Source organism: Chiloscyllium plagiosum, unplaced genomic scaffold (assembly GCF_037043375.1).
Source record: "Chiloscyllium plagiosum isolate Xiang-an unplaced genomic scaffold, Cpla_swu_hap1 HiC_scaffold_5, whole genome shotgun sequence".
Classification (NCBI taxonomy): domain Eukaryota; kingdom Metazoa; phylum Chordata; class Chondrichthyes; order Orectolobiformes; family Hemiscylliidae; genus Chiloscyllium; species Chiloscyllium plagiosum.
In genome coordinates, this window is record NW_028270143.1 from 57,707,764 (window position 1) to 57,733,514 (window position 25,751).

At 40.0% G+C, this 25,751-nt stretch overlaps 1 protein-coding gene and 1 long non-coding RNA gene across 8 annotated transcripts in view; one reads left to right on the forward strand and one right to left on the reverse strand.

The window, feature by feature from the left end:
• Positions 1-1,604: 1,604 nt before the first annotated feature.
• On the reverse strand, positions 1,605-11,723 carry LOC122549901 (uncharacterized). Of its 2 annotated transcripts, none has more exons than XR_006311700.2 (4): positions 11,474-11,723; positions 9,528-9,636; positions 2,089-2,225; positions 1,605-1,935 (listed from the first exon to the last, which is right to left on the reverse strand). It is a non-coding gene; the product is annotated as an uncharacterized LOC122549901 (long non-coding RNA). The 2 variants fall into 2 exon arrangements; XR_006311701.2 differs by lacking the exon at positions 11,474-11,723 and adding an exon at positions 9,746-9,786.
• The window catches only part of ikzf1 (IKAROS family zinc finger 1 (Ikaros)), a 90,233-nt gene continuing 75,783 nt past the window's right edge, over positions 11,302-25,751 (forward strand). For 2 of the 6 annotated variants that reach the window (XM_087987198.1, XM_043690104.2), the window contains exons 1-3: positions 12,528-13,150; positions 13,642-13,704; positions 23,288-23,404. In XM_087987198.1, the coding sequence (XP_087843324.1) occupies positions 13,135-13,150; positions 13,642-13,704; positions 23,288-23,404 (196 nt within the window). In that variant the 5' untranslated portion in view covers positions 12,528-13,134. Of the gene's footprint in view, positions 11,431-12,524; positions 13,151-13,641; positions 13,705-23,287; positions 23,405-25,751 lie in introns of those variants that run through there. The other 4 variants (XM_087987196.1, XM_087987197.1, XM_043690101.2 and 1 more) reach the window with 4 other exon arrangements.

Below are 25,751 nucleotides of genomic sequence, written 5' to 3' on the forward strand. Positions count from 1 at the left end.
AGTCGGCTTGAACTGTCTTCCAAATTATCTGAGGTTTGTAGTTGTCTCTGAATTGGAGGAACCATAAGTATAGGAAGGGGCTGACTATGCAGTCATGCAGGGTGATGGTGTTGAAGACTGTCATGGAGGTGGTGTTGTCACCTATTCTCATCTTATTGACGATATGAAATTTTTTTAAAATTCCAACATAACAAACCTAAAAGACTTACATTTTTAGGTTAGGTTCCACCATGAGTTTATTGAGCCCTAAGAAATTTTCTGCCAACTGTCCTTTGACCCTTTGTCCTGAGGTCCCCAGCATTACAGATGCTAGTCATTAACCAATTAAAGTCACTCCATGTGAGATTAAGGAATGACTGTAGACACTGGATATTGGAAAAGCCATTGGTTCTGACAACATTCCAGAATAGTTGTGAATATCCAGAACTAGCTGCAACCCCGGGCAAGCTTTTCCAGTACGGCTATAATGCTGGCATCCAGCCAATAATGGAGAAAATTGCCCAGTTATGTCCAGTGCACGAAAAGCAGGACAAATCCACTTGTCCAGTTATTGCCCATCAGTCTACTCTCGATTATCAGTAAAGTGATGGAAGGGATTGTCAACCATGCTATCAAGTTGTACTTGCAAAAGGATAATCTGTTCACTGAGGCTTGGGCTTTGCCAGGGCCACTCAGCTCTTGACCTCACTACCGCCTTGAATTCCATAGGTCAAATGAGAATTACAGCACTTGACATCAGGGCCTCATTTGACCAAATACAGCATCGAGGAGTTCTCACAAAATTGGAGTCAATGAGAATCGAGAAAATACTCTCAATTGTATGGAGTCATACTTGACACAAAGGAAGATAGTGTGGTTGTTGGAGTTCAGTCTTCTCAGCTCCAGGACATCTCTACAGGAGGTCCTCAGGGTCATATTCTTGATCCAAGCACTTTAAGCTGTTTCATCAATGGCTTACCTCCATTGTAAGGATATAAGTGGAAATGCTCCCCAATGATTGCACAATATTCAGCACCATTCACAACTCCTCATATGTTGAAACCAGCCATATCCATTTGCAGCAAAATCTAGACAATATCCAGACTTGGGCTGATAATTGGCAAGTGAAATTCATGCCACACAAATAATGACCATGTCCAACAACAGTAACTCACCCCTGCCTCCCAAAGCCTGTCTACTATCTACAAAGGATAAGTTAGTGCTTGATGAAATGCTTTGACATCATTCAGGAAAAAGTAGCCCAGTTGACCACCATTAAAATTCACTCCTTTCACCACTGACAAACAGTGACAGAAGTGCATATTCTTTACAAATATGAAATGCAGTAACTTACCAAGGCTCCTCCAACAGCATTTTCCTAACCCATGACCTCTACCGTTGAGAACAAGCACAGTGTATCACCATTCCTTCTCTGTTACTGGGTCAAAGTCCTGAAATTACCTTCTTCATCGCACTGTGTGTGTCCCTATTCTCCAAGTACTGCAATGGTTCAAGAAGATGGTCGACCACCACCTTCTCCATATTGATAAGAAGCAGTCAATAAATGCAGACCAAGCCAGTCATGTCCACATCCATGAACAAATAAAAAGACTCTTCTGCTGTTTGAAGTACATATAGTTTATTTTGATATTTGGTATTCTCCATGTTGAAGGGATGTTGAAGTTTATCTTTAACATTAAGTGTTACATGCCATAGACCATATAATTGCACTTCTATCAGTAACAGAAGGCTCACCTTGTGATACTATTGCGTTATTTCTGATGGCATCTACTTTGAGATATTCATGAGATGTTAATTAATAGAAATAGCTTGTCAAACATTAGGTCTGGGTCACCAATTTCTACCAGTAAACTTTGGGTAAGTCTTCTACTGGAGATTGTTCTACCTCATTTCTCTTTTGCTTTCCTTTGGCTGTGTCCTGCTTCAGCACATCTTCTGAAAGTGAACAATTAAAGCATTTGATTTAAATATCTGAGAACTGTTTGAGCCAGTGAGCTCTCTCTTTTCCACTACATTAGTAAAGAAGTTTAGTGTTCAGCATCTGTTCTAACCACCATATTGGCTTGAGTCATGTTTATACTTCCATACCTTATGAATTGAATGAATTTTGATGACCTTCTGTGCTAGGTTTGATCTTCTCCTCTTGGGATTAATCTGTGTTTGTTTTGGACCTCTGCTTCACTCACCATCTGAATGGCTTTCTTTAATGTTAGGTCTTCTTTGGACTGTGATAAATATACAAAGACTCACCATGCAATTGCCTCTCATGAATATTGACTTTAAATCACCATTATTGCATCTTTTCACTACCCTGCAGAGATCATGAATACTCACCTATGGATTTCTTTGGTCAATTAACTTTTCACTGAAAAACTGGTCTTTCAACAACTTTTTAATTTGAGCTTGAAATAATTGTCAAATATTCCCAGTACCTATTCAATACTTCTCTAGGGCTATGTGGTCTGGTTGAATGCATATAGCCACCTTCTTGTCTAAGAGGAAGAGTGTCTTATAGTAAATAAAATCCAGTTTATGGCATCTCTGCAGATATTTGCATATTACAAGTATATGGTAACAAATAGATAATTCATAGTATTTCAACTGAGTATTTATTGATTGGTTGACAAGTGGACTCTAATTGTTATAGACACGTCATAAAGAATATAAGAGTTAATGATGATGACTGATAGTTAAATGCCAAGCTTTGTTTAAATTTTAACTAAGGCTAGTATATTCTGATTATTTAAGGCAGTACCCTGAGAAATGAACCAGATAATGACTGTCGCCTATTTTATTGCACTAAAATAGGCGCAATATGTGTATACATGTTTTTTTCTGTCAGGGTCCTGTGTATTGATATGTATAGCTTCCGACACATGTTATGCAGAGATGCCACTTGACAATCCTAAATTGGTTATCATACTTCACACACTCAGAATTGTGCAATAACTGTTGCTCATTTGTGTCCATTTTCATCCATATGATATACATTATTACAGAGGTTGTTAAGAAGATCAGTTTTAGGACTGATTCCTTCAAGATCCTTAATTTCTCTCTCCACCACTCTTCATGACATTGCCACTGTGGGTGATAACAATGGTATTCAATTAATATTAACTATTTCAGACCTTTCCAGACCTATTTACATAGTGAGGGGCCATGTTGACAGTGGATCAACCATTTCCATTGCAGCTCATGCAGTGTACCACATGGCATGAACTTGCCATGAGTGAGAATATCATTTAATGTCTAAGACAGTCTCATCATCTGACAAGCCATTTTCAAATTTTCAGGTCCCATTAATTTCCTCTCCTAAACACTCACAGTTGAAGATATGTTCAGTTGAATGAGTGAGACACCCAACTACCTCCACTGCAGTAGCCTTATTCGAAAGGGATCAGCATATGACCTTCAAGTAATTTTTGTTCATAGAGTCATAGAGTCATAGAGATGTACAGCATGGAAACAGACCCTTCGGTCCAACCCGTCCATGCCTACCAGATATCCCAACCCAATCTAGTCTCACCTACCAGCACCCGGCCCATATCCCTCCAAACCCTTCCTATTGATTTATCTATCCAAATGCCTCTTAAATGTTGCAATTGTACCAGCCTCCACCACTTCCTCTGGCAGCTCATTCTGTACATGTACCATCCTCTGTGTGAAAATGTTGCCCTTTACGTCTCTTTTATATCTTTCCCCTCTCACCCTAAACCTATGCCCTCTAGTTCTGGACTCCCAGACCCCAGGGAAAAGGCTTTGCCTATTTACCCTATCCATGCACCTCATAATTTTGTAAACCTCTATAAGGTCACCCCTCAGCCTCCGATGCTCCAGGGAAAACAGTCCCAGCCTGTTCAGCCTCTCCCTGTAGCTCAAATCCTCCAACCCTAGCAACATCCTTGTAAATCTTTTCTGAACCCTTTCAAGTTTCACAACATCTTTCTGATAGCAAGGAGACCAGAATTGCACGCAATATTCCAACAGTGGCCTAACCAATGTCCTGTAGAGCTGCAACATGACCTCCCAATTCCTGTATTCAATACTCTGACCAATAAAGGAAAGCATACCAAATGTCTTCTTCACTATCCTATCAACCTGTGACTCCACTTTCAAGGAGCTATGAACCTGCACTCCAAGGTCTCTTTGTTCAGCAACACTCCCTAGGACCTTACTATTAAATGTATAAGTCCTGCTAAGATTTGCTTTCCCAAAATGCAGCACCTCACATTTATCTGAATTAAACACCATCTGCCACTTCTCAGCCCATTGGCCCATCTGGTCAAGATCCTGTTGTAATCTGAGGTCACCCTCTTCGCTGTCGACTACACCTCCAATTTTGGTGTCATCTGCAACTTACTAACTGTACCTCTTATGCTCACATCCAAATCATTAATGTAAATGACAAAAAGTAGAGGACCCAGCACTGATCCTTGTGGCACTCCACTGGTCACAGACCTCCAGTCTGAAAAACAACTGTCCACCACCACCCTCTGTCTTCTACCTTTGAGCCAGTTCTGTATCCAAATGGCTAGTTCTCCCTGTATTCTGTGAGATCTAACCTTGGAAATCAGTCTCCCATGGGAACCTTGTCGAACGCCTTACTGAAGTCCATATAGATCACATCTACTGTTCTGCCCTCATCAATCCTCTTTGTTACTTCCTCAAAAAACTCAAAAGTAAATGCAAGTATTGTTTTAATATAGGAGTTCTGCAAGGTTCATGGAGTTAGAAGAGAAATGCAATGGAGTTCAATAGAGTTTGAAGGCTTGTCTTATAGGAAGGATATTATTAAACTGAAGAGGGTTCAGAAGAGATTTACCAGGACATTGCCAAGTATGGAATGTTTGAGTTATAAAGAAAGGCTAAATAAGCTGGGACTTGGTTCACTGGAATGTAAGAGGTTGAGACGCGACCTTATAGTAGTTTATAAAATAATGAGGAGTGCAGATAGAGTTAATGGTAGTTGTCTTTTTTCTGGGATAGGGGATTTGAAGATTAGGGGGCATAACCTTAATGTGAGAGGAGAGAGATTTGAAAAAGAAATGAAAGGCAAATTTTTTATGCAGATGGTGGTTCACATTGGATTGAACTTCCTGAGGAAGTGGTGCACGTGGGTATTATACAATGTTTAAAAGACATGAATAGGAAAGTGTTTGAAGATATATGGGCCAGAAGCAAGCAGGTGCGACTAGTTCAGTTTGGGATTCATTTGGAATGGACAAGTTGGACCAAAGGGTCTGTTTCCATGCAGTATGACTCTACGATTCCATGACTTATTGGGGAAATGAACACAGTCCCTGGAGATGATAGGGATGTGGAGCACAATGAGCAGACAAGGAGTGGATTCTTAACAGAAGGTCACACACAATTAGAGCTTCTCAGACAACAGTTACACCGTAAGACAATAAGACCATAAGACGTATAAGTAGAATTATGCCATTTGGCCCATCGAGTCTGCTCTACCGTTCCATCATGGCTGATTCATTTCTCAACCCCATTCTCTCACCTTCTCCCTATAACCCTTGATCCCATTACCAATCAAGAACTTATCTATCTCTGTCTTAAATATACTCAATGACTTGACCGCCACAGCCCTCTGTAGTAATGAGTTCCATAAATTCACCACCTTCTGGCTAAAGAAATTTCTCCTCATCTCAGTTCCTCTAAAGGAGCACGCCAAAACCCTTCACAATATTCCAAATGCAAAGTGACAGAGCCTTATACAGCCCCCGCCATTCACCCCTGCTGTTGTATTCTAGCCCTCTCAATATGAATGCCAATCTTGCATCTGCCTTCTAAACTGCCAAATGAACTTGCATGTTAATCTTAAAATAATTCTGAACTAGGACTCTTAAGTCTCTTTGTACTTCAGATATCCAAAGCTTTTTCCCATTTAGAAAACAATGTATACCCCTTTTCTTCTTACCAAAGTGCATAACCTCACTTCTCCCACATTGAATTCTATCTTGTTTGCTCACTCTCCTGGCCTGTCCAAGTTCTTCTGCATTAGAGTGGTGCTGGAAAAGCACAGCAGGTCAGGTAGCATCCGAGGAGCAGCTGCCTGACCTGCTGTGCTTTTCCAGCATCACTCTAATCCAGAATCTGCTTTCCAGGATCTGCAGCCCTTGTTTTACCAAGTTCTTCTGCAGCCTCCCTACTTCCTCAAAACTACCTGTTAGAAATATAGAATCCCTACAGTGCAGATAGAGGCCATTCGGCCCATCGAGTCTTCAATGACCCTCTGGAGTGCATCCCACCCAGATCCACCCACCCACTCCCCTAGCCTATTCCCGAAACCCTGTATTTAGCTTGGCTAATCCAGCAAACTTGCGCGCCTTTGGACTTTTGGAGGAAACCCACATAGACACAGGGAGAACATGCAAACTCCACATGGATGGTCACCTAAAGCTGAAATTGCATCCTGGTCCCAGGCTCTGTGAGGCAGCAGTGCTAACCACTGTGCCATTCTGCAGTCCAATGTCTCTCCACCTATCTTTGTGCCTTCTGCAAACACAGCAACAATGTCCTCAGTTCCTTCGTCCGGATCATTAATGTACAACATGAGCAGTTGTAGTCCCAACACTGACCTCCGTCAAACTCCAATAATCACCAGCTGCCATCCTGAAAAAGTCCCCTTTATCCCCACTCTCTGCCTTCTGCCAGTCAGCCAATCCTTTATCCATGCGGGTACCCCGAACACTATGGACTCTTATCCTATTTACCTATCTGCCCGGAAAGCATACTGCCAGAAGGACTCAACACTGAGTTCTCCAATTTCAAATAGCCTCCCTTTCCATCCCCCAACTCCCTTTCCAGCCCCTCACCCTCCCCTCCACTCCACCCAGCCACCTACTGGATTCATTCCTCCCATTTACAAATCAGGTCGTACCCTCTGTCTGTCTTCACCACCCTGACCCCGCCACCCCCTTTATCTGCAGCTCCCCCTATACCCACCCTCAGTCATGAAGAAAGGTTACACCCAAAATGTCAACAGTAAATGGAAAAGTCCTGGGGAAAATTGACGTACAGAGAGATCGGGTGTTCAGGTCCATTTTTCCCTGAAGGTGGCAACTCAGGTCAGTAAAGTGATCAAGAAGGCATATGGCATGCTTTTCTTCATTGGACGGGGTACTGTGTACAAGAGTTGGAAGGTCATGTTACAGTTGTATAGGACTTTGGTTCGGCTGCATTTGGAATTCTGTGTACTGTTCTGGTCACATTACCAAAAGGATGTGGATGCTTTGCAGAGGATGCAGAGGAGGTTCACTAGGATGTTGCTTGGTATGGAGGGTGGGAGCTGTGGAGAGAGTTTGAATAGATTAGGATTATTTTCTTTAGAAAGACAGACGTTGAGGGGACCTGATTGAGCTCTACAAAATCATGGGAGGTATAGACAAGGTGGATAACAAGAAGCTTTTTTCCCAGAGTGTGGAACTTAATTACTAGGGGTCATGAGTTCGGAGTGAGAGGGGAAAGATATGTGTGGAGGGTGGTGGGGGCCTGGAAAGCGTTGCCAGTGGAGGTGATAGAAGTGGGAATGATTGCGTCATTTAAGATATATCTAGACAGATACATGAATGGGTAGGGAGCAAAGGGAAACAGATCTTTAGAAAATAGGCAGCAGGTTTAGATAGAAGATCTGGATTGGTGCAGGCTTGGAGGGCCGAAGGGCCTGTTCCTGTGCTGTAATTTTCATTGTTCATTGTTCTTCGTTCTTTGTTCTCCATCTCCTGATGCTGCCTGGTGCTGTGTTCTTCCAGCCTCCTGCCTGTCTACTTCTTATCCTATTTAGCAGCCTCATGTGTGATACCTTGTCAAAGGCCTTCTGGAAATCTAAATAGTTCACTTAAAAACATAGAATATAGACAAGTGCTGCACAGGAATATGCCCTTTGCCCTAGCATGCCTGTACCAACCATGAGCCCATTCAAAACTATCCTATCTGACCGCACATTCCACTTCAGTCAGGACCAATGTTTCACAATTCCCCACTTTCCAAACAATCTACTGTGTGGCATCATAGTGTCCTTTTGGTCAAAATCCTGAAATAAAAATCCACCAACAAAAACCTTTCCATAATTTATCTAGCAGCAAATCCAAAAAAAAAACAGAACTCAACTATTGAATGTTTTGAATCCGATTAGTATCTGTATTGCAAGTATCTTTGCTTGCTTTACTCTGTAGGTATCCCAGTGGCTACAGTATAAAAAACAAGAACTAAGAACAAAGAACAGCACAGCACAGGGACAGGTCCTTCGGCCCATCAAGCCTGCGCCAAAACATAATGTCTTTCTAAACTAAAAACCTGTTGCCTCCTAGTGGTCTGTATCCCTCTATTCCCTGCTTATTCTTATATCTGTCAAGATGCATCTTAAACATTGTTATTGTATCTGCTTCTCTCACCTCCTCTGGTAGCACATGCCAGGCATTTACTACCCTTTGTTTAAAAAAACTTGCCTCTTACATCTCCTTTAAATTTTCCCCTTTTTACCTTAAACTCAGTCCCCTAGTGGCATTTCTACCTTGGGAAAAAGACTCCAACTATCCATTCTATCCATGCCTACATAACTTTGTTAACCACTAACAGCTTGCCCCTCATCCTCCAACATTCAAGTGAAAACAAATTGACTTTGTCCAGTCTCTCTTCATAGTTAACACCCTCCAAAACAGACAACTGCCTGGTATACCTTTTCTCCACCCTCTCATATGCCTCCACATCTTTCTGATGGTGTGGTGAGCAGAACTGTACGCAAATAAATTGTCGAAGGCCATGACTTTCAATTACAAAGAAAGCAGATGGCCTTATAGAATGACCATGAAGCAGCTCAGGGGTTTGAGGGTCTGCTTCCAGAATTTGGACTGCAGCCCTCCATATGGTCAGCCATAGTCTCAGCTGGCTGGCTAGCTGACTAAAGGGCAATGGTGATGAGACTGGCAGAATGGCAGAGGTGAGAGTGCAAACATTATAGTGAGAGAGGACAACAGTTTCAAGCTTGGCAGCACCACTGTCTGCAGAGGTCACGCTTTGAAGTTCTGCATGACTCCTCCATGCTCTTTAGCAGTGTCAAGCAGACCTGCTAGTGCAGTGAGTATCATGTTTATCAGTTTTTCCCCTATATCACCCTCATTTGCATCTTGTGCAATAGAACTCATTTGGACTTGACTCTCCAGTGAGTTGGCACACAGTACTCTCCTTCTGGTCTGGCAGTTAGCCAATCATGCCCAGCGCTCACCATGTACTTGGATAGGTTGACACAAAGTGGCCCAGTTGATTGGCAGCCTATCCATGTTAATCCAACTTCACACCACTGTCTCAGGGGAGGTAGTGGTGTCATGGTAATTTCACTAGACTGGCACTCTTAAAAACCCAGGCCAAAGTTCTGGGAACATGGGTTTGAACCTCACCATAGCAGGTGCTGAAAATTGAATTTAATAAGATCTGGAACAGGGAGCTGGCCTCATGCAACTATTAAAACCAATCTGGCTTATTAATGTCCTTTAGGAAAAGAAAGTTGCCATTCTTACCTGGTTTGTCCAATATGTGAATTGAGACCCACAACAGTGTACTTGATCCTTAATTGCCCTCTAGGTAATTAGGGGTGGGTAACAAATGCTATCCAGTGACACAAATATCCTGTGAATGAATAAAAAAAATGTTAAAGGCGGTGTGTGTCTAAGCCTATGACTGTGAGTGCCTGATCATTGATAGTACTTCTTCGTTAGATGTCTATAGCAACTCTCACCTGTTCTTATGGAGCTGCAATGACCGGTTAGGAAGCAGTTCTTGGATATTTGGAAACATAAATGCAGAAGGGGAGGGTTGGCATTAGAAAGGAGCATTGGAGAAGAAAGCAAGTTCCCTATGGCCACACCATCTGAAGTTTTCACATCTTGCCAGAAAATGGAATAAGGGTGAGCTGGAAGTTGGACAAAAGTTTAAGGCAGATGCATTCTATCTTCTTGAATGTTCGGGTGGCCTAGTGGCTCAATGGTTAGCACTGCTGCCTCGCAGCGCCAAGGACCCAGGTTTGATTCCAGCCTTAGGTTACTATCTGTGTGGAGTCTGCTCATTCTCCCTCTGTCTGCATGGGTTTCCTTTGGGAACTCTGGTTTCCACCCACAGTCCAGATTAGGTGGGTTGGCTATTGTAAAATATGGGGTTACAGGGATAGAGTTGGAAACTGGGCCTGGGTGAGATACTCTTCTGAGGGTCACTACGGACTGAAAGCCCTCTTTCTGCACTGTATGAATTCTATGATTCTTTTCAGTAATGTAGAATGTTACAGCCTCTATAATAGCTATCTACATGAGAGAGAACAGACTTTTCAGGAAGGCACAGGTGTCTCCCTGTGGCTCTGATCTGCTCTGTCCTTCTGCAAGTTGTTTTATCTGTCAGGAAGGAAAAGAATGCCAGGGATTCTCCCTGGGTGCTTTGCCTGCCAGGTTAAATAGCTGCAGGTATGTGGAAGCAGCAAGAGGTCAGTCAGTGCGAGGATGAGGTGGAATATCTGAATGTTAGACCTTTTTCCTCAATGCTAGATGTTGCTGGTAGATGAGTGATGATGTTGTGGTGCCTTGGGCAGTGCGAGAGGTTAGTGCTGCCGTTGGTAAAAGATGTGTTCATTGACCTTGTCACATGTGACATCACAAAAGCCCTGGTGGTGCTAGGCCCTCTGAATAAGACTCTGGAATTGCCCTCCATGACCACTCTCACAAGACATGCCTTGGTATTCCCCAGCTCTCTCCAAAAATACTGCCTTCCTGCTCTTTTCCACCTTGCACATCAATGCCTCCAGCACCAAACTGGAAAACGTTGGAGCCTTTCCTCTTGGCTGTTACTTGGCCTACATTCTTTAGCATGAAACCCCAACAACTGGAAAGCTTTTGCATTTCAAATTCATGATTCCTTTGGAGTTATGTTTTGTTACCAGAGTAGGGAGAAAAATAAACAACTCATCAATATGTTGCCCTCTGAGATTGGCACGAGCTACACTGTGGCAAATGGGGGTGGGTGGGGGCAAGTGTAACCTTGTACCTTCTGTGTAATGTTCCTCATACTGGGAATGTGGAATATGCTTGCTGTGTTATTATAGCCTCCCTACCCCTCCCCATTAGCAGGTAGACGAACGCGTTTGGGCTCCCATTCCCTGCTGGAGCTGAGCAGAGGGATGGCGGGGCAGCAAAAGCTCCTGACGCCCGGTGGCACCGCTCAGCGCCCACGGGCATCTCTCTGAGGCTGCTCGTGAGTGAGCCGAGCCTTGGGCTCTTCCACCAATCCCAGCACGAGGGTGTGTGCGCGCGGCCGGCGCATTGGAAGGAGGAAGTCGAGCGGGGAGAGATGTACAACCGCAGGGAGTCCAAGTGCAGCCTGCACATGGAGCAGGAACTGCCGGGCTGTGTCTACCGCCAGCGAGGAGGAGGGATACAGGTAGGAGAGAACTGACAGCCAACTCCGCCAACTTGGCTCTTACCCGCCGTGTTACAGCATGCAGCCAGCACCCACCCTCGCTCCTTGGTGTGGGGATTGTCAGAGCGGACAGGAGAACATTTAAAAAAAAAATGAGATGGAAAGTCAAGCCCTGATTATTTTTGCTCTTGTCATTGGTAGGAGGCACCTGTTGCCTCGGCTGCAGTGTGCGTCCGGTCATTGCTGCGTGAAGTTCAGTGTCTGGGCGAAATGGTTTCGACAGCCCATCTGCTAATATCGAACTATGTCTGAAAATTAACCAGATATCGTTCATATCCAAAGTTTCGCGAGCGCATTGCGCCTGTTGTGTTGTGGCGCTACAGAAGTCCGTAACACATTATTGTGACTGTCAAGAACTATTACAAAGCAGTACTTTCTCCTGTAGTTCAGTGGCAATAGTGGAACGAAGCTTAAATTCTACACGACTGTAATCTGTTCAAGTAATATTGTAGTAAGAAACTATTTCTGTGACAATATGACTTTTGTTCAGTAGCTTCACATATTTTTCATATTCCAGCACTGGTTGCGGAATTGCTATACTATAGTGCCACACTATTTTTCTCCAATGTGTTCCATGAAAGTTTCGAAAAATGCATTTCTAGAGATATAGATGGAGGGTTAGTTTTTTTTTCTTCTTCTCTATTAGATTCACTCTCATGCGTGGGTATGAGAATGAGGAAGGTTAGTTCAGCATTTTGGGGAAGTCGTTCCAAACAACCTTTTGGTTGCCATTGTAGTACAGAGAATTTTATTGGAATTACTAATTTAAATTATTTGCGCTTTCTAGCTGTTTATGGGCATCAGTTGTTGGTACAGATTTTCAGAGAGAAATAAAATCAAATGGAATGCTCAAATTATTCCATTCCTACCAAGAATTTGAAAATTGAAAATGTTTTGTTAAATTAATCATTCTGTAAAAATACAGCAGTGCGGGAGGAGGAACTCAGTTATTTCAAGGCTTGCCATTAGCCAAATTAGTATTCAGATATTTGCATAAAACTATTTTGTATATATAGGCTATTTCTCAAGGTGGTGGGGCAGCAATGTAGAAATATTGGTCATTTACGATTGGGGGCATATTTATTTTAACATATTCTTTATAATTTTTATGCCATTTGAGTCAACATCTAACAGAGAAGTTAGTAAATGTTGGGACTAGAGAATTACTATTTGGCGATCCTCACAATTCAACAAATTCCTGGTTTTGCTTTTTAGTTTCATAACTGTTAAATATTCAACTGCATCAAATGTTCACAGACACTGTCAGAGATCAATCATTGGTAATCTGCAATCCTAGTAAAAACTGTAAAAATTATTTGTACCCCACTAAACCTCAATCTCATACTCCCTTGTGTTTGCAGTTGCTTCAAAACCAGTGATTAAAACATAAAGTGTTACAGCAAAAGAGTAGCAGCTTCCCACCATTCGTTCCAAATCTGTGGAGCCATCTGTCAGTAAAACAGGAAGGCATGGGTTCCCTTTCTCTCCTGGACTTGTTTCGCTATTTTAGGGAGATTCACTTCTCCCTATGTAAGGGCTAACTGAAGAAATTGGTTACTGCCACATCTTGAAGTGAGGGACAGAGTCTAAAGCTGCTGTTCTGCCCATCTGCTACTATATGAGGAGTATTCATTATTAATCGAGGCAGAGCTGTGCTGTTCAAATATGCAGTCCTGCTTGGGTAAATGAGACATTCTTCTGTAAATTGCTTCATTTTTGATTGCTGATTGTACAAGTGTCACAAAGCTGACTCAAGGTTCATCGATGCATGCTCAGTAAATTAGAGAGAACATAACTATAGATCAACCAGAGAATGAATTCTGTGCTTCTCTTCACATACAATGACCCAGGGCCATTTAATTTTCTGCTTAATTTTGTTGCAGTCAGTTTGCATTTTTGGGTTATTATAGAGTGGGAAATTAACAATAAATAACAAATTTCGTCAACCTCTGCCTGTAATGAAATTTCGATAAATCTTTGTAATCTGTGAGAGATCAGGGTCTCCTGTCAGATAATAATGTGTAGTTTTTTTCAATAGTATTTGGAACTGAAGGAAGAAGGACATATTTTGTCTAAAGCAGATAGTGAGTTAGAATAGTAAGCAGTTTCGTTATCATCCATCCAGTAACTTATTACATTATTCCTCTTCCTCTCCCACCCACCCTACGATAGAACACAAGCAGAATATGGAAGCTGAAGAGGCACAGGACATTTCCCAGCTGTCAGGTGAGACAGGTAAATAGATTTTTTATAGTTACTCCATGTTATTATGCAGCTTTTTAAAAGTAAGACATATTTGCTCCTGATATTTTCATGTAAATTTTCTATGCGGTGTTGTGGGAAATTAACCATACAAACTCTCCAGAATAACACACAGCATGGATGAACTTTTCCAAACTGTTGGACAGTAATAAAGATGACAAGTGTACATGCCTGTAAAAAAAAAAAATTAGATAACATTTTTGAATCCATAGCAAAATCTAAGTAACTCCAGTTTCACAGTTTTCGTCAAAGTATGATGTTTATTGAAAAGAGATTCATATTTGCTATACAGATAAAAACGGTGCATGATATTTGAGGGAATGGTACCTGGGATTGACTGTATTATATAGAACACAACATCACTTCTACTTTTGTGAGAAGTTTCTACTTATGTTTGAAATTATTTCTGTATTTCCTTACTTTTGTGCAATATTTACTTTCTTAAAAGAAAAATCCATGAGCAGGGAAGATACATTTTGCTGAGCAATTTTCATGTGGCGAATTGAAAATTTTATTTAGGATTCATATTTAATTTGATCGAAGCTATTTGAAATACATTATTTACGTTTCAAATATATTCATTTAATAAACTTTATCCAACCATAAGCTATGGAGCATTATCTGTTCGGTATCCTCTAGTTGAGCCTCATTTATCAGCAACCCTGATGTGCCTCTCAGTCATCTGGTATGGATGTGAGATATTTAATACATTTATTAGTGTCAGACACCCTCTCCCATAAGCAGACCACACAACCTGCAACTCTATTTCATGTTTCACGCAGAGTGTCTCATGCAGAAGTCCTCTCATTGACTGACATACACACACACGCACATGCACGCACACACACACACACACACGCACACACTCCCACACAAATATCACAATCTCTATTTGCTGTAGTTAAAATGTCATCTGCAAGCTATAAGCAACATACAAAATTTCAAAGCAATTCACTTTTTAAAACTAGATGCCCTTGAAGAATAATTGTATAACTCGTTAATAGGCATGTAATATGACTAGCTGTAATTGCAGTTCAGGAGCCTGTCTTACTTCCCATGCATTAGTTATTCTACTAAGTCCAGGATCCTCCCAGCAGCTGCTTATCTTCTGCTCCAGATCTTGTAGCCAGCTGCTCATCTCCTTGGCTAAGGCACTCCTTTCTTGCTCTACATCTTTTCAGGACTGTTTTGATCCCATGCAATTTGCAGGAGGAACGTTCTTTGGGTTACATTTCAATGACACAATCCCCTACTGGATTGAACTTTGGAAACAGTTCTTTATTTTGTAACATTACTAAAACATTTCAGATCTGCTTTCTCATTCTAGAAGTAGATATCTGGAAACAAATACAAACCAATTACTAATTTAAATTAAAAGTTAAATTCTTTAACAAAAATGAACACTGGTCTTTGAAAACTAAAATACTAAACTTGGTGAATAGATCTGTTTACCCATGTTGGCAAAATACATGATTATTTTTCTTAACTCTTGTCCACTATTATTTTTCTTCAGCCTGTATCTATCTTAGGTCTTCAATCTGTAGCCCTTTTTCTCTATTGGCCCATGCAATTTATTTTTAAAAGACCCTAGTATAACACCATCATGAAACCAACACGTTATTATGTGTTAAAATTGACAGTTGGAGGTGCAAAAGTCTTTTTTAGAAAAGATATGGTTAGCAGGGACATTGAGTCTGACCTTGCTGGGTGACAAATGAACAGCACCCACTGTTTGTTTGAGTTCCACATGTACTTTGACTTTCTGTGGGATTTTGCAAGACAAGTTGCTATCAGCAGGGTATCCAAATGGTCTGGTGCCCTTTTGAAGCTGCTGTGTCTCTCCTTGCTCCGGCAGCTTGAAGAATAATGTGGGTTTGAAGGAGCAATTCTTATTTAGAATTCAAGACCGAATCAGCTGTAGAAAGATTTTTTAAAAGTTAGGAAAAAAAAATTGAATTTAAAAAGGAAAGAAATCAGAGACTGAAAAATTAAACCTCAAGTACAGATTTATTTGAAAAATGATTCTCCAACTATAACTTAAATTTTAAAAAACTGAAGGAAGGAATTTTCAAAAATGATTTCCTTTATCAGAGATTGTTTGGCCATATTTAAGACATTTTTTTAAAATATTGGAATGAATAGGCTTTAGCTTTTTTTTTGGTGAATGTAGTCTGTATCTACAACATCAGCACAGAAAATTATTGCTAATTAATATATTTTAATGGGTGTGTGATGTCTCAAGTGTTTTGCAGGGGAGCAGAGCATCTTCAACAACAGCTTCTGGATTTTGTGTTTAACTGTATAACTGTGCATACTTATTGGAAGTAGCTGTCTGATTTATGTATAAAGTGGTGAGCACTGTTAGCCTTCACAGCAAAATTTAATCCATTGATGCAGAGTCAATTTCGTGTGCTGTTTTGTATTAGAAATACAGCTTTGACAATGGGTTGATGAAAGGAAAGGAAGACCTCATACAAGTGTAGATTTTCATGTAACTTAAGTTTTCTGCTGATTACAGCTGAACGGCAGTCACACTAAATGTTTTGTCTTAAAGTTAATTATTGCAAAATTAAAGAGTAGCATTTTCAAAGTGGAATCAGCACAAAAGAAATTAAGCAGGCAGGCACCTGGAAAATTTTCTCTATTCATTAGAAGAGATTGTGCTTTAAATATTTTTCCAGATTTTCCAAGCTACCCCTGTACAGTGAATATTTTTTTCTCAAATAAATGCTGTTGCTTTTGTCTTTCTGCTTTGATTTCTGGATGTCTGGTTCTGTGGTCCAAGCTATTGTTTTTGTCTCCTAAGTCAAACAAATTTGTGGTACACTGCACAAGTCACAAATTATGTAAATCAGTTTAAACACATTAATTAAAAGATTGAAAGAACTGCACAAGTTGGAAATCAGAAACAAAAACAGAAATTGTTGGAAAACCTCACTGTCTGGCAGCATCTGTGGAGAGAAATTATTTTCAATCTTAAATATGATATATGTATAAAGTAATACAATCATTGAAGTAAAAAAGTTTTGAAGAGTAGATATGACACATTATTCTTACACTTCACCTGAACGTCCTGGTCAGATTTCATGAAATGGTGTTATTTAAGGAAGAGCATAGCTGTTCACTCAGTGTCCTCACCAGTAGTTAGCCTTCAACTAAAACCACCAATTTCACATTAACTACAAGCAACAGATATCACACTTTGAAAATAATTAATTCACTGTAAAATGCTTAGGAATGCTCCTAGGACATGAAAGCTGCTTAGGTGCAAATTATTTTGTTTATCTCAGTCACTGTCTTTTGTTTTATATGTAAAATTCTGAAGGATAAAGTATGTGTTTCAGTTTGGACAGCTCCTTCATTAGTTTTAGATTAATGTTCTTCTTGGCCATATCTAAAGTTTGACCTAAGCCATTCATAAAATGTTTCTTGAGTGAAGGAAGAATGCTTTAAAGCCTGAACGTGCATCTTTCACACTTTGGTACAAGGTGCAGGTAATCATGATGTGTGGATCTCTAAACTAAAAATAACTGATTTTGGAAATATTCAGCAGTTCAAGCAAACATTCGGCTCACTTGCTGACTATTTTCAAAATCTCTAGCATGTACAATATTTTAGTTTTCTGTTAGTGTGACTCTACACTCGTTCAAAGCTGCAATTATCATTATTTTACATTCAGACATTTCAGGTTTTACTTGAATTCGGATGAAAAGAATTAATTGAAAGTGTCTCAAAATAAGTGGTTTCTAGGTTAATAAATTATAAGGCAATAAGAAATAGGAGCAGGACTGGAACATTTAAGTCTCCCCCTCTATCAGATAAAATCATGGTTGATGTGCGCCAGGCTTCAACCTCTCATAGAAATTATCAAATCCTTACAGACGGAAAGGCCATTCAGCCCATCAAGTCTGCACCACACCACACCCCCCCCCCCCCACCCTATTCCTGTAGCGCTTTATTTACCATGGCCAACCCACCTAATCTGCATGTCTTTGGACTCTGGGATAAAACCAGAGTACCCGTTGGAAACTCAAAGGGTTCTCTTTCATGCCCTCTTCTTGTTATTTTAATAATATATCTACTTTAAAAAATATTTACACTGATCTTGCCTCCACGACTGAGAATTCCAGACATTCACCAACCTCTGAGAGAAGAAATTCCTTCACATCTTAATTTTAAATGAATGTCCCTTTATTCTGTAACAGTGTTCCCTAGTTTGCGGCTCCCCCATTACTGGAAACATCTTCTCAACATTTACTCTGCCAAGCCCCCTCAAAATCTTATATGCTTCAATAAGGTCGCCCTCATTCATTTAAATGAATAAAGTCCTAACTTGCCTAGCTAATCAAGAATGGTTAAACAAGTTTAGGAGGGATGATCTTGCTAAAATATGGTCTCAAAAATTCAGGTGTAAATCCTGGGTAATACAATTTAGAAGGACATAAATACATTATGAAAATTAAGTAATTACATAAAAGCTTAATGTACAATGCTTAGAAGGAATCGGCATGTATTTTTGCCTACATCCGTTCTGCCTCCAACACCACAGAACAGCCTATCGTTATTTTCTGTCTCAGTAAGTTTTATGAGTAAAGATGCCCCGTTTTATTAGAGTGGAAAAAGATTATGTTTATTCACAGAAATTACCACATGACTTTTCAACATAATTTCAGGAGAAATAAAGCCAAATTTTGTTTTACACTTTCATGAGACAAGACCTTCAATACAAACTGCACATTTTGCCCCCCAGAAGGAAAAACTACTAAAATATGCGAATGACATGTCCTGGTCTGTTTTATCTCGTGCACCTCAGAATGCAGCTCAAATGTGACAGTGATGTTCATTTCCAAGTTTTATTTTGTTTTTACAAGTCAGATGACTTTGCTATCAAATAATATCAATAGAACTTTAGAAAATTTTAAAGACACCTCTTACAAGTTAGTTGTCAGACCTAGTTGGACTACACATAACACCGCATATTCACAAGTAACTTGATAAGTTGTCATGAATATCTCATGCCCCATATATTGTAAATCAATTCTGTCCTCTGTTATGTATCTTTTAGAACAAAAAAAAATTTAATGGTAATCCAACTCGTTTTTAATTTAAAAGAAAATGATATGACAGTAATGAAAGACATATGAAAGAATGTTTTGTTATTATAATGTGTGGAATTTTGACCTGAAACATTTCAAGGTGGATTTTCAAACTAGGAACCCAATGCCCAGATAATTTCCAGACCCCACTTTCATTTCTCCCAGGCTGAAGCTGAGAACTGTACATTAGCATATTGTTTGGGCACATTGAATTCATGAATTAACATTTCCTGCTTACCCTCCTCATGTCTGAAGATTACTGTCATCTTTTGGGCTCTTAATAGGCCATTAATCAGAGTTGCTACCCCCCTCTGAGATTCGCTGTGCACCCTGAAGGAAACCTACAGAACTGCAGATGCTGTAAATCAGAAACTGCTAGAAAAGCTCAGCAGGTCTGTCAGCAAATGAAGAGAAATCAGAGTTAATGTTTCTGGTCTGGCGACACTTTCTCTGAACTGTTCTGAGAAAGGGTCACTGGACCCGAAACATAAACTCTGATTTATCTTCACGGATGCTGCCAGACCTGCTGAACTTTTCCAGCAATTTCTGTTTTTGAGCACCCTGAAAGTGCAGGCTTCCAGTAATACCTTCTAGCAGTGCAATTTTCACATCACACTCACACCCAATGACCATAAACCTGGTCATAGAAGTAGGTTTTAAGCAACATCTTAATGAAGCAAGAAAGGTCAAAATCAGTGATGGAGTAAGTAAATCAGGAATGCATGAGGTCAGAGCTGCTGGATGCTGATATTTGTGTTGTGGGGCTGAAGGCAGTTATTGAGATACACAAGATCATGATTATGGGTGGATTTAAAACAAGGGTGAAAATCTTGAAACCAAAGTACTGCTCAATTGGGAACCAACTAACTATAAGGGTGGTAGTTAAACCGAAGTCCACATGAAGGAGGAAACTGGCAGAAGAGGTTTGAATGAGCTCAACTTTGCAGGCAATGGAATATGGAAAATCAATCTAAATCCTGGAATAGTTAAGCCCACAAACAGGAAAAGTAAAGGGGTTTCAGTAGTGGTTGCACTAAAATGGTTGAAATTGGGGGATGTTTGGAAGATGGAAAGAGACAATCTTAATGATAGTGTGGATGTCTGGTCAGAAACTCATTAGTTCAATCACAAAACTATTTTAAGGTAGATTGATGGATTTGAAACTGAGTTTGGAGGACAGTCTGAAAGCAATGTATTTTATTTACTTATATAAATACTCATTTGTAGACCTCATGCAGGCATGATGGGCTGAATGGCTCATTCTGTGTCATAATTCTGTGATTTTGTGATAATTGGAGGAAATTACTGTTCAACCGATATTGGAGTTTAGGCCCGCAATCTGATAATTTAGTAACAGTAGAGCAGTCAAGAGAGATGATGGTGAGGTCAAGCAAGGAGTTGTCAGTCTGCTTGTGAAGGCTAATTCTGTGTTTCAAAATGATATTTCCAAAGGGAAGCATGTATATGAGAAGTGGAAGGGAGTGTGGCAAGGATAGTTCGGAGGCACTGGTTGTAAGAGTAGGAAGAAAATACATTACAAGTGATACTGTGGCAATGATAAGACAGGTAAGAATGGAGCCAGCTGAGTATAGTCTCATCAAGTTAGCAACAGTGGAATGACGTAGGAAGATGGTATTAGGATGTCAAAGTCTGCAGACTGGTTGAGAAAATTGAGATTGCTTAGTTTGTCTTTGAGACAGGCGCACATTACTATTATTTGATGATTGCTATTTTGGCATAGAGAGACAGAAGTATGATTGAAGTTTCAGGAAGAATGAGGCACAGGTTTGGAAGATGGCAATATGTTCAGGACTTTGCAGAGAGAAAAGGAGGTTAAAACAGGTGGTAGAGATTTGCATTGTTGTTCAGGGAGTCGAAGGTTCCTTTCAGATGAGATATGGTTACAGTGGAATTACATGAATGGAACAACCCTCAAAGATAGAGAATTGTTAAGAATGTCAGTAAGGTCAGGCAGCATCTGAGGAGCAAGAGAGTTGACAATGAAGGGTCATACCCGAAACATTGACTCTGTTGTTCCTCAGATGCTGCCTGATGTGCTGTATATTTTCCAGTGCCATGCTTTGTCAACTCTGACTTCTCCAGCATCAAGTTTGAAAATTCATCTTGAAATGTTTCAGGTCAACATTCCAAACATTCCTCACTATCTCCTAAGAATGTCAGTCAACAGGAGTCCATACAAATGGGGAAATTGGACAGTAAGCTTTATGGGAATCATGTTGAGGGAGCAGGAGCTATGTTTTTGGGCACAATGAGCTAGACAAGGTATGAGAAGAGGTAGGAAAGAAACTAAAATTGGAGCTAAGGCAAGGGGAACTTTGGATGCATTTTGGCCCAATGGATTAGTGGAATGGAGTAAAGTGGTCCAGGCAACAGATCCCAAATTTTGTGACAGAAAACCATGAGCTCCTCACATTGGAGGTGAGGGTGAAGGAGATCTTGAAGAAAGATAGGAAGATAGTTCACAGTAGGAGAAAAAAGACGGAGCAGACACAGAAGGCACAGAAGGAGGTTAGTCTGTGGCATGCAATGGGGGGAGTTGTGAGACAGAGTGATACAGCAAAGTGATCAAAGATGATCTTCTCTGTGATTAATAAGTGAGATTTGTGAGATGGTGAGATCAATGGGTTGACCATGACTACGAATCGGGAGTTTCCATGGGAGTGGTTAAGGGATGATGACATGCAGTGAACTTAAAGGTGAAAAAAACGTAATGAGTTGGGACAAAGGATAGAACTACTGAAGATGAGAAGCCATTCAGTGCAGAGGTTAAGGGGGGAAAAAAAGCAGTGAAAAGCACCTATGTGACACAGCAGCTGCACAATTAACAGCTCAGCCATGATCTTAAGCTTTCACTCTCCACACCACCAGTGTGCCACCCGTAAGATCCATTAAACAATCTCAGCAACTTCCTAATCCATGTCACCTAGAAAGGCAAGGAATGTCACCTCTAAATTTCTCTAACTAATTGGTACAGTTTCAAAATAAGGTCACTCCCATTTACATTGTTGAAGAGGAGGATTTTTTTTTTCTCTGAGGATTGTATTTGGCATTCTGTAAACTAGCGAGCAGTGAAAACTGAGTCACTGGAAATATTCAAGGCTGTTTGACAGATTTTTGAAACATTAAGGACACCAGACAAGAAAGTAAAATTGAGGCTATGATTAAAGCGACTATGATTTTATTGGACAATGGACCAGATATGAGGAGATGAACAGATGATTCCTACTCCTATATTTTAATATTCTTATAATGTCTGACATTGCTGGCAATTTCCTATCCCATGAATTGATAAATAGAAGCTTTATGTCTTTGCCTTCCATTTAGTTTTCTTTGTCTACTGTACTTCTGTATTTTACATTAATTTTGTTCATTATATTGATTAACTTCCCTCCTTTACTATCTACTACTACATTTTAATTGAATGATAAAATCTAAAATCATTCAGTGAAGCATTTTCATCTGTCAAATGAAATTTGGTACAAATCAGTTCAAAGATTTTAAGCGCATGTATTAGCAGAAGTTTGTTGCAGAGGTGAGCATCTTGATGCTTGACCAGATGCAATCAGTTAGCTCTGCACTGTCAAGGACCATGGCCATCTGTAAGTCACCAATACCACCATTACCTCATAATGCTTGAAGGTCCATCTGGACATTGGGACAAGTATTCATTTCCTGCAAGATAACAATAACTTTGTGAACTGAGTATTTTGCTCTTGAAATGCTACCGCTTTTCCCTGCCAACCCTTGCTGGGATCCCTCTATCATGGTTGAGCTGCTGTTGGCAGGGACTGACTTTTGTCTAGCTTCCAGTTCTCACCCACTGCTCCCATAACCCGTCTTGAGGCTGTTGTGACCCAATCTCCTTCCATTGGTGAGCCATGCCTCAATCTCTGGAGCCTGTTGCTGCTCAATGCAACTCCAACCAAGCTTCCTCTACTCTAGTCCAACAAGTTAGCTCAGCTGGCTGGACATGGCGCTTGCAATGGTTCAGTTCCTAGACTGGTTAAGGTCACCAGGAGGGGCATAACATCTCAACCTTGCCTGAAATGTGGCAACCCTCAGGTTAAGTGCACCACCATCATTTCTCTCCAATGATCAAGTAGCTAAACCATAGAACATTTATGGTTTTAGCGATTCAATTCTTGTAAAGATGTGAAGAAAATCAACATATTAATTCAGATTTCTTTGGTGTAGATCATATACAATTTGTGTTAATTCAACAGATTCAAAGGTAATACCTCATTGAAAATGGATATAATCAAGCTCAAAACATTTTGCTGCAATCAATATTGTATTAAAAATATATGACCACACATTATTAGCGATAAATTTACAGTTAATCCACAAGTGTATTCTCCTCTTTTAAATTCCCTATCCTGTTATTTTGATTACTGGTGTTGTTGTTGCTTGGTTATTGTACTCATATCCTTTCCATATAGGGAGTAAAGAAGCTCTTTCTGTAAATGATCAAGAAGAATTAGAGCAGATGCCTGTCCCAGAAGATCTATCCACCAGCTCAGGGAGCCAGAACAATCCACAGGGCGAGAGGGTCATTGGTAAGTGCAAAAATGTTAGAATTATTATGTTGATTGCACAGACTAGAACAGGCCATTCAGCCCATCTGATCTATGCTAGTTTGAATGCTCCAAATGAGCCTCTTTCATCCAACACTGTCATCATATACTTCTATTCAATTCTGCTCATGTTTATCTAGCCTCCCGTTCAATGTACTTAATACTTCTCCAGTAATAGAAATGATTCTATTTTTTAAAAATAAATGCCTCTTCAGAATAACAAAGTTATTTAGAACACTTTTGGAAACTGATCATTTGAAATGCTACAGAATAATGTAAGTAATGCAAATTAACTGCTGGTTATCTGGGAGGTAAACCATGATTTCCATAACAAATCTACAAAATTTGAAAAAAGTTTGATATGTGTGAACATTTAACAAGGTACTCTCTAAAATAGAATGCAACCTTTTAAATGTGCAAAGGGGCTTCAGAATAAATCTAGTTTGATCTTACTTGGCAGATTTTGAACACATTCCGAGTTTTCTGCTTTTCTGCAGGAGATCATTGAAAACAGTAAAAACCTTTTTGCATAAAATTGTGCTATCCTCTGGCTCAATTTGTGAATCGGTGGTGACTGTTGTCAATATGACATCCACATGAAGTCTGGAATTCTCACTGGATCCTAGGCCTCTGCTGAATGATAGCACGAAGTGTGATGGCAGAATGGGGCTCACAAGGCAGAGATGATGGGGGTTGGGTCAACAACAAGGCATGAGAGTGATCTCTGGTAAAGCGTCTCTTAAAGACTTCCAATTCATACTCCAGATATGGTGTCCTGTGTAACTAAAACATAACCTCTCCACATTTGTATTAATTTCCTTTCATGATAAATTAGGGCATGCTGACCTTGTATGCTAATTGTGATTCAAGCTGTAAGTCACTTGGCTACATCTGCCTCTTTGAGCTTTGCGATTTCTCACCAATCAGATAAATGCTTTTTTTTCCCTTCTTGACAAAATTAAGAGTCTTCCACCATTGCATGCCATTTGCCATATCTTTGTCAGTTCACTTTAACCTATCTTTTGGTAGCTACCCTATGTCCTCTTCACAACTTACTTTCTTACCTCTCTCTGCAAGGTAGGAGAGAGGTAAGCAAATTTGGCAACCATACATTTTGTCCCCTCATCCAAATCATTAATATAAATTGTAAACAATTGAGGTCCCAGCACTGATCCCAGTGGCATACTACTCATTGCATCTTGCCAACCTGAAAAAGACTTGTTAGTTGCCAATCCGCGGCAAATGATATCTCCTACACTACAGAAATTCTTTTTTTTGTAATAACTTTTGATGCAGCTCCTTATCAAATGCCTTTAAATCTATCTACAGTACATCTACTGGTTTCCTTTTGTCCATTACACATGTTACCTCAAGAATTTCAATAGATTGGTAGGACACGATTCCCCCTTCGTAAAACTGTGTTGACTCTGCCTGATCACCTTGAATATTTTCTAAGTGCTCTGCAATAATATTCTCATTTAGGATATTCCCTATTACAGATGTGAAGCTGGTCAGTTGTTTCCTACTTTCAGTCATCCTCATTTTTTTGAATAAATGGTTAGTTATTTTCAAATCTAATGGGACTTTCCCAAAGGGAATTTTGGAAAATTAAATCCAGTGCACAAACTATCTTACCAGCCACATATTTTAAGATCCTAGATGAAGTCCGTCAGGGCGAGGCACTTTCATCTCTCTGTTCTAACAATGTACTGTACTTCTCTGATGATAATTGTTTTCCTGTGCTCTTGCCTCCCTCTCTTTCTTGATTTATTGCTGCTTCTTGGATTTTACTAGTATCCTTCATAAAGAAGACTGATGTAATATACCTTTTCAATTCACCTGCCATTTATAGAAACTTTTAACTGAGTTTTTTTTATTTCTGGCCAACTTTCTCCCATATTATTCCTTTTCCTTCCCTAAATTATTGATCTTTTTTTCTTTTATTCTGCCCAGTCTTCAGACTTGTCACCTATATTTGCACAACTATATGCTTTTTCTTTAAGATTGATGCTATCTTTCTGGTTAACCATGGATGGCGGTTCTGTCCCTTGGGATTTTTCTTACTATTTGGATTATATCGTAAAATATCCCCTTAAATACCTACCACTGCATCTCTATTGATCTATCCTTCAGCCTAATTTGCCAATTCATTTTAGCCTGCTCTGCTCTCAAGCCCTCCTAATTGCCCTGAGATAATTCTTTTAAAAATAGTCTGAAGCCCATTGCTGTTTCTCTCAAACTGAAAGTAAAATTTAATCAGGCCTGCTGCTACCTAGAGACACCCTTATTATGAGAGAACTGATGAATCCTATCTCATTGCACAATACCA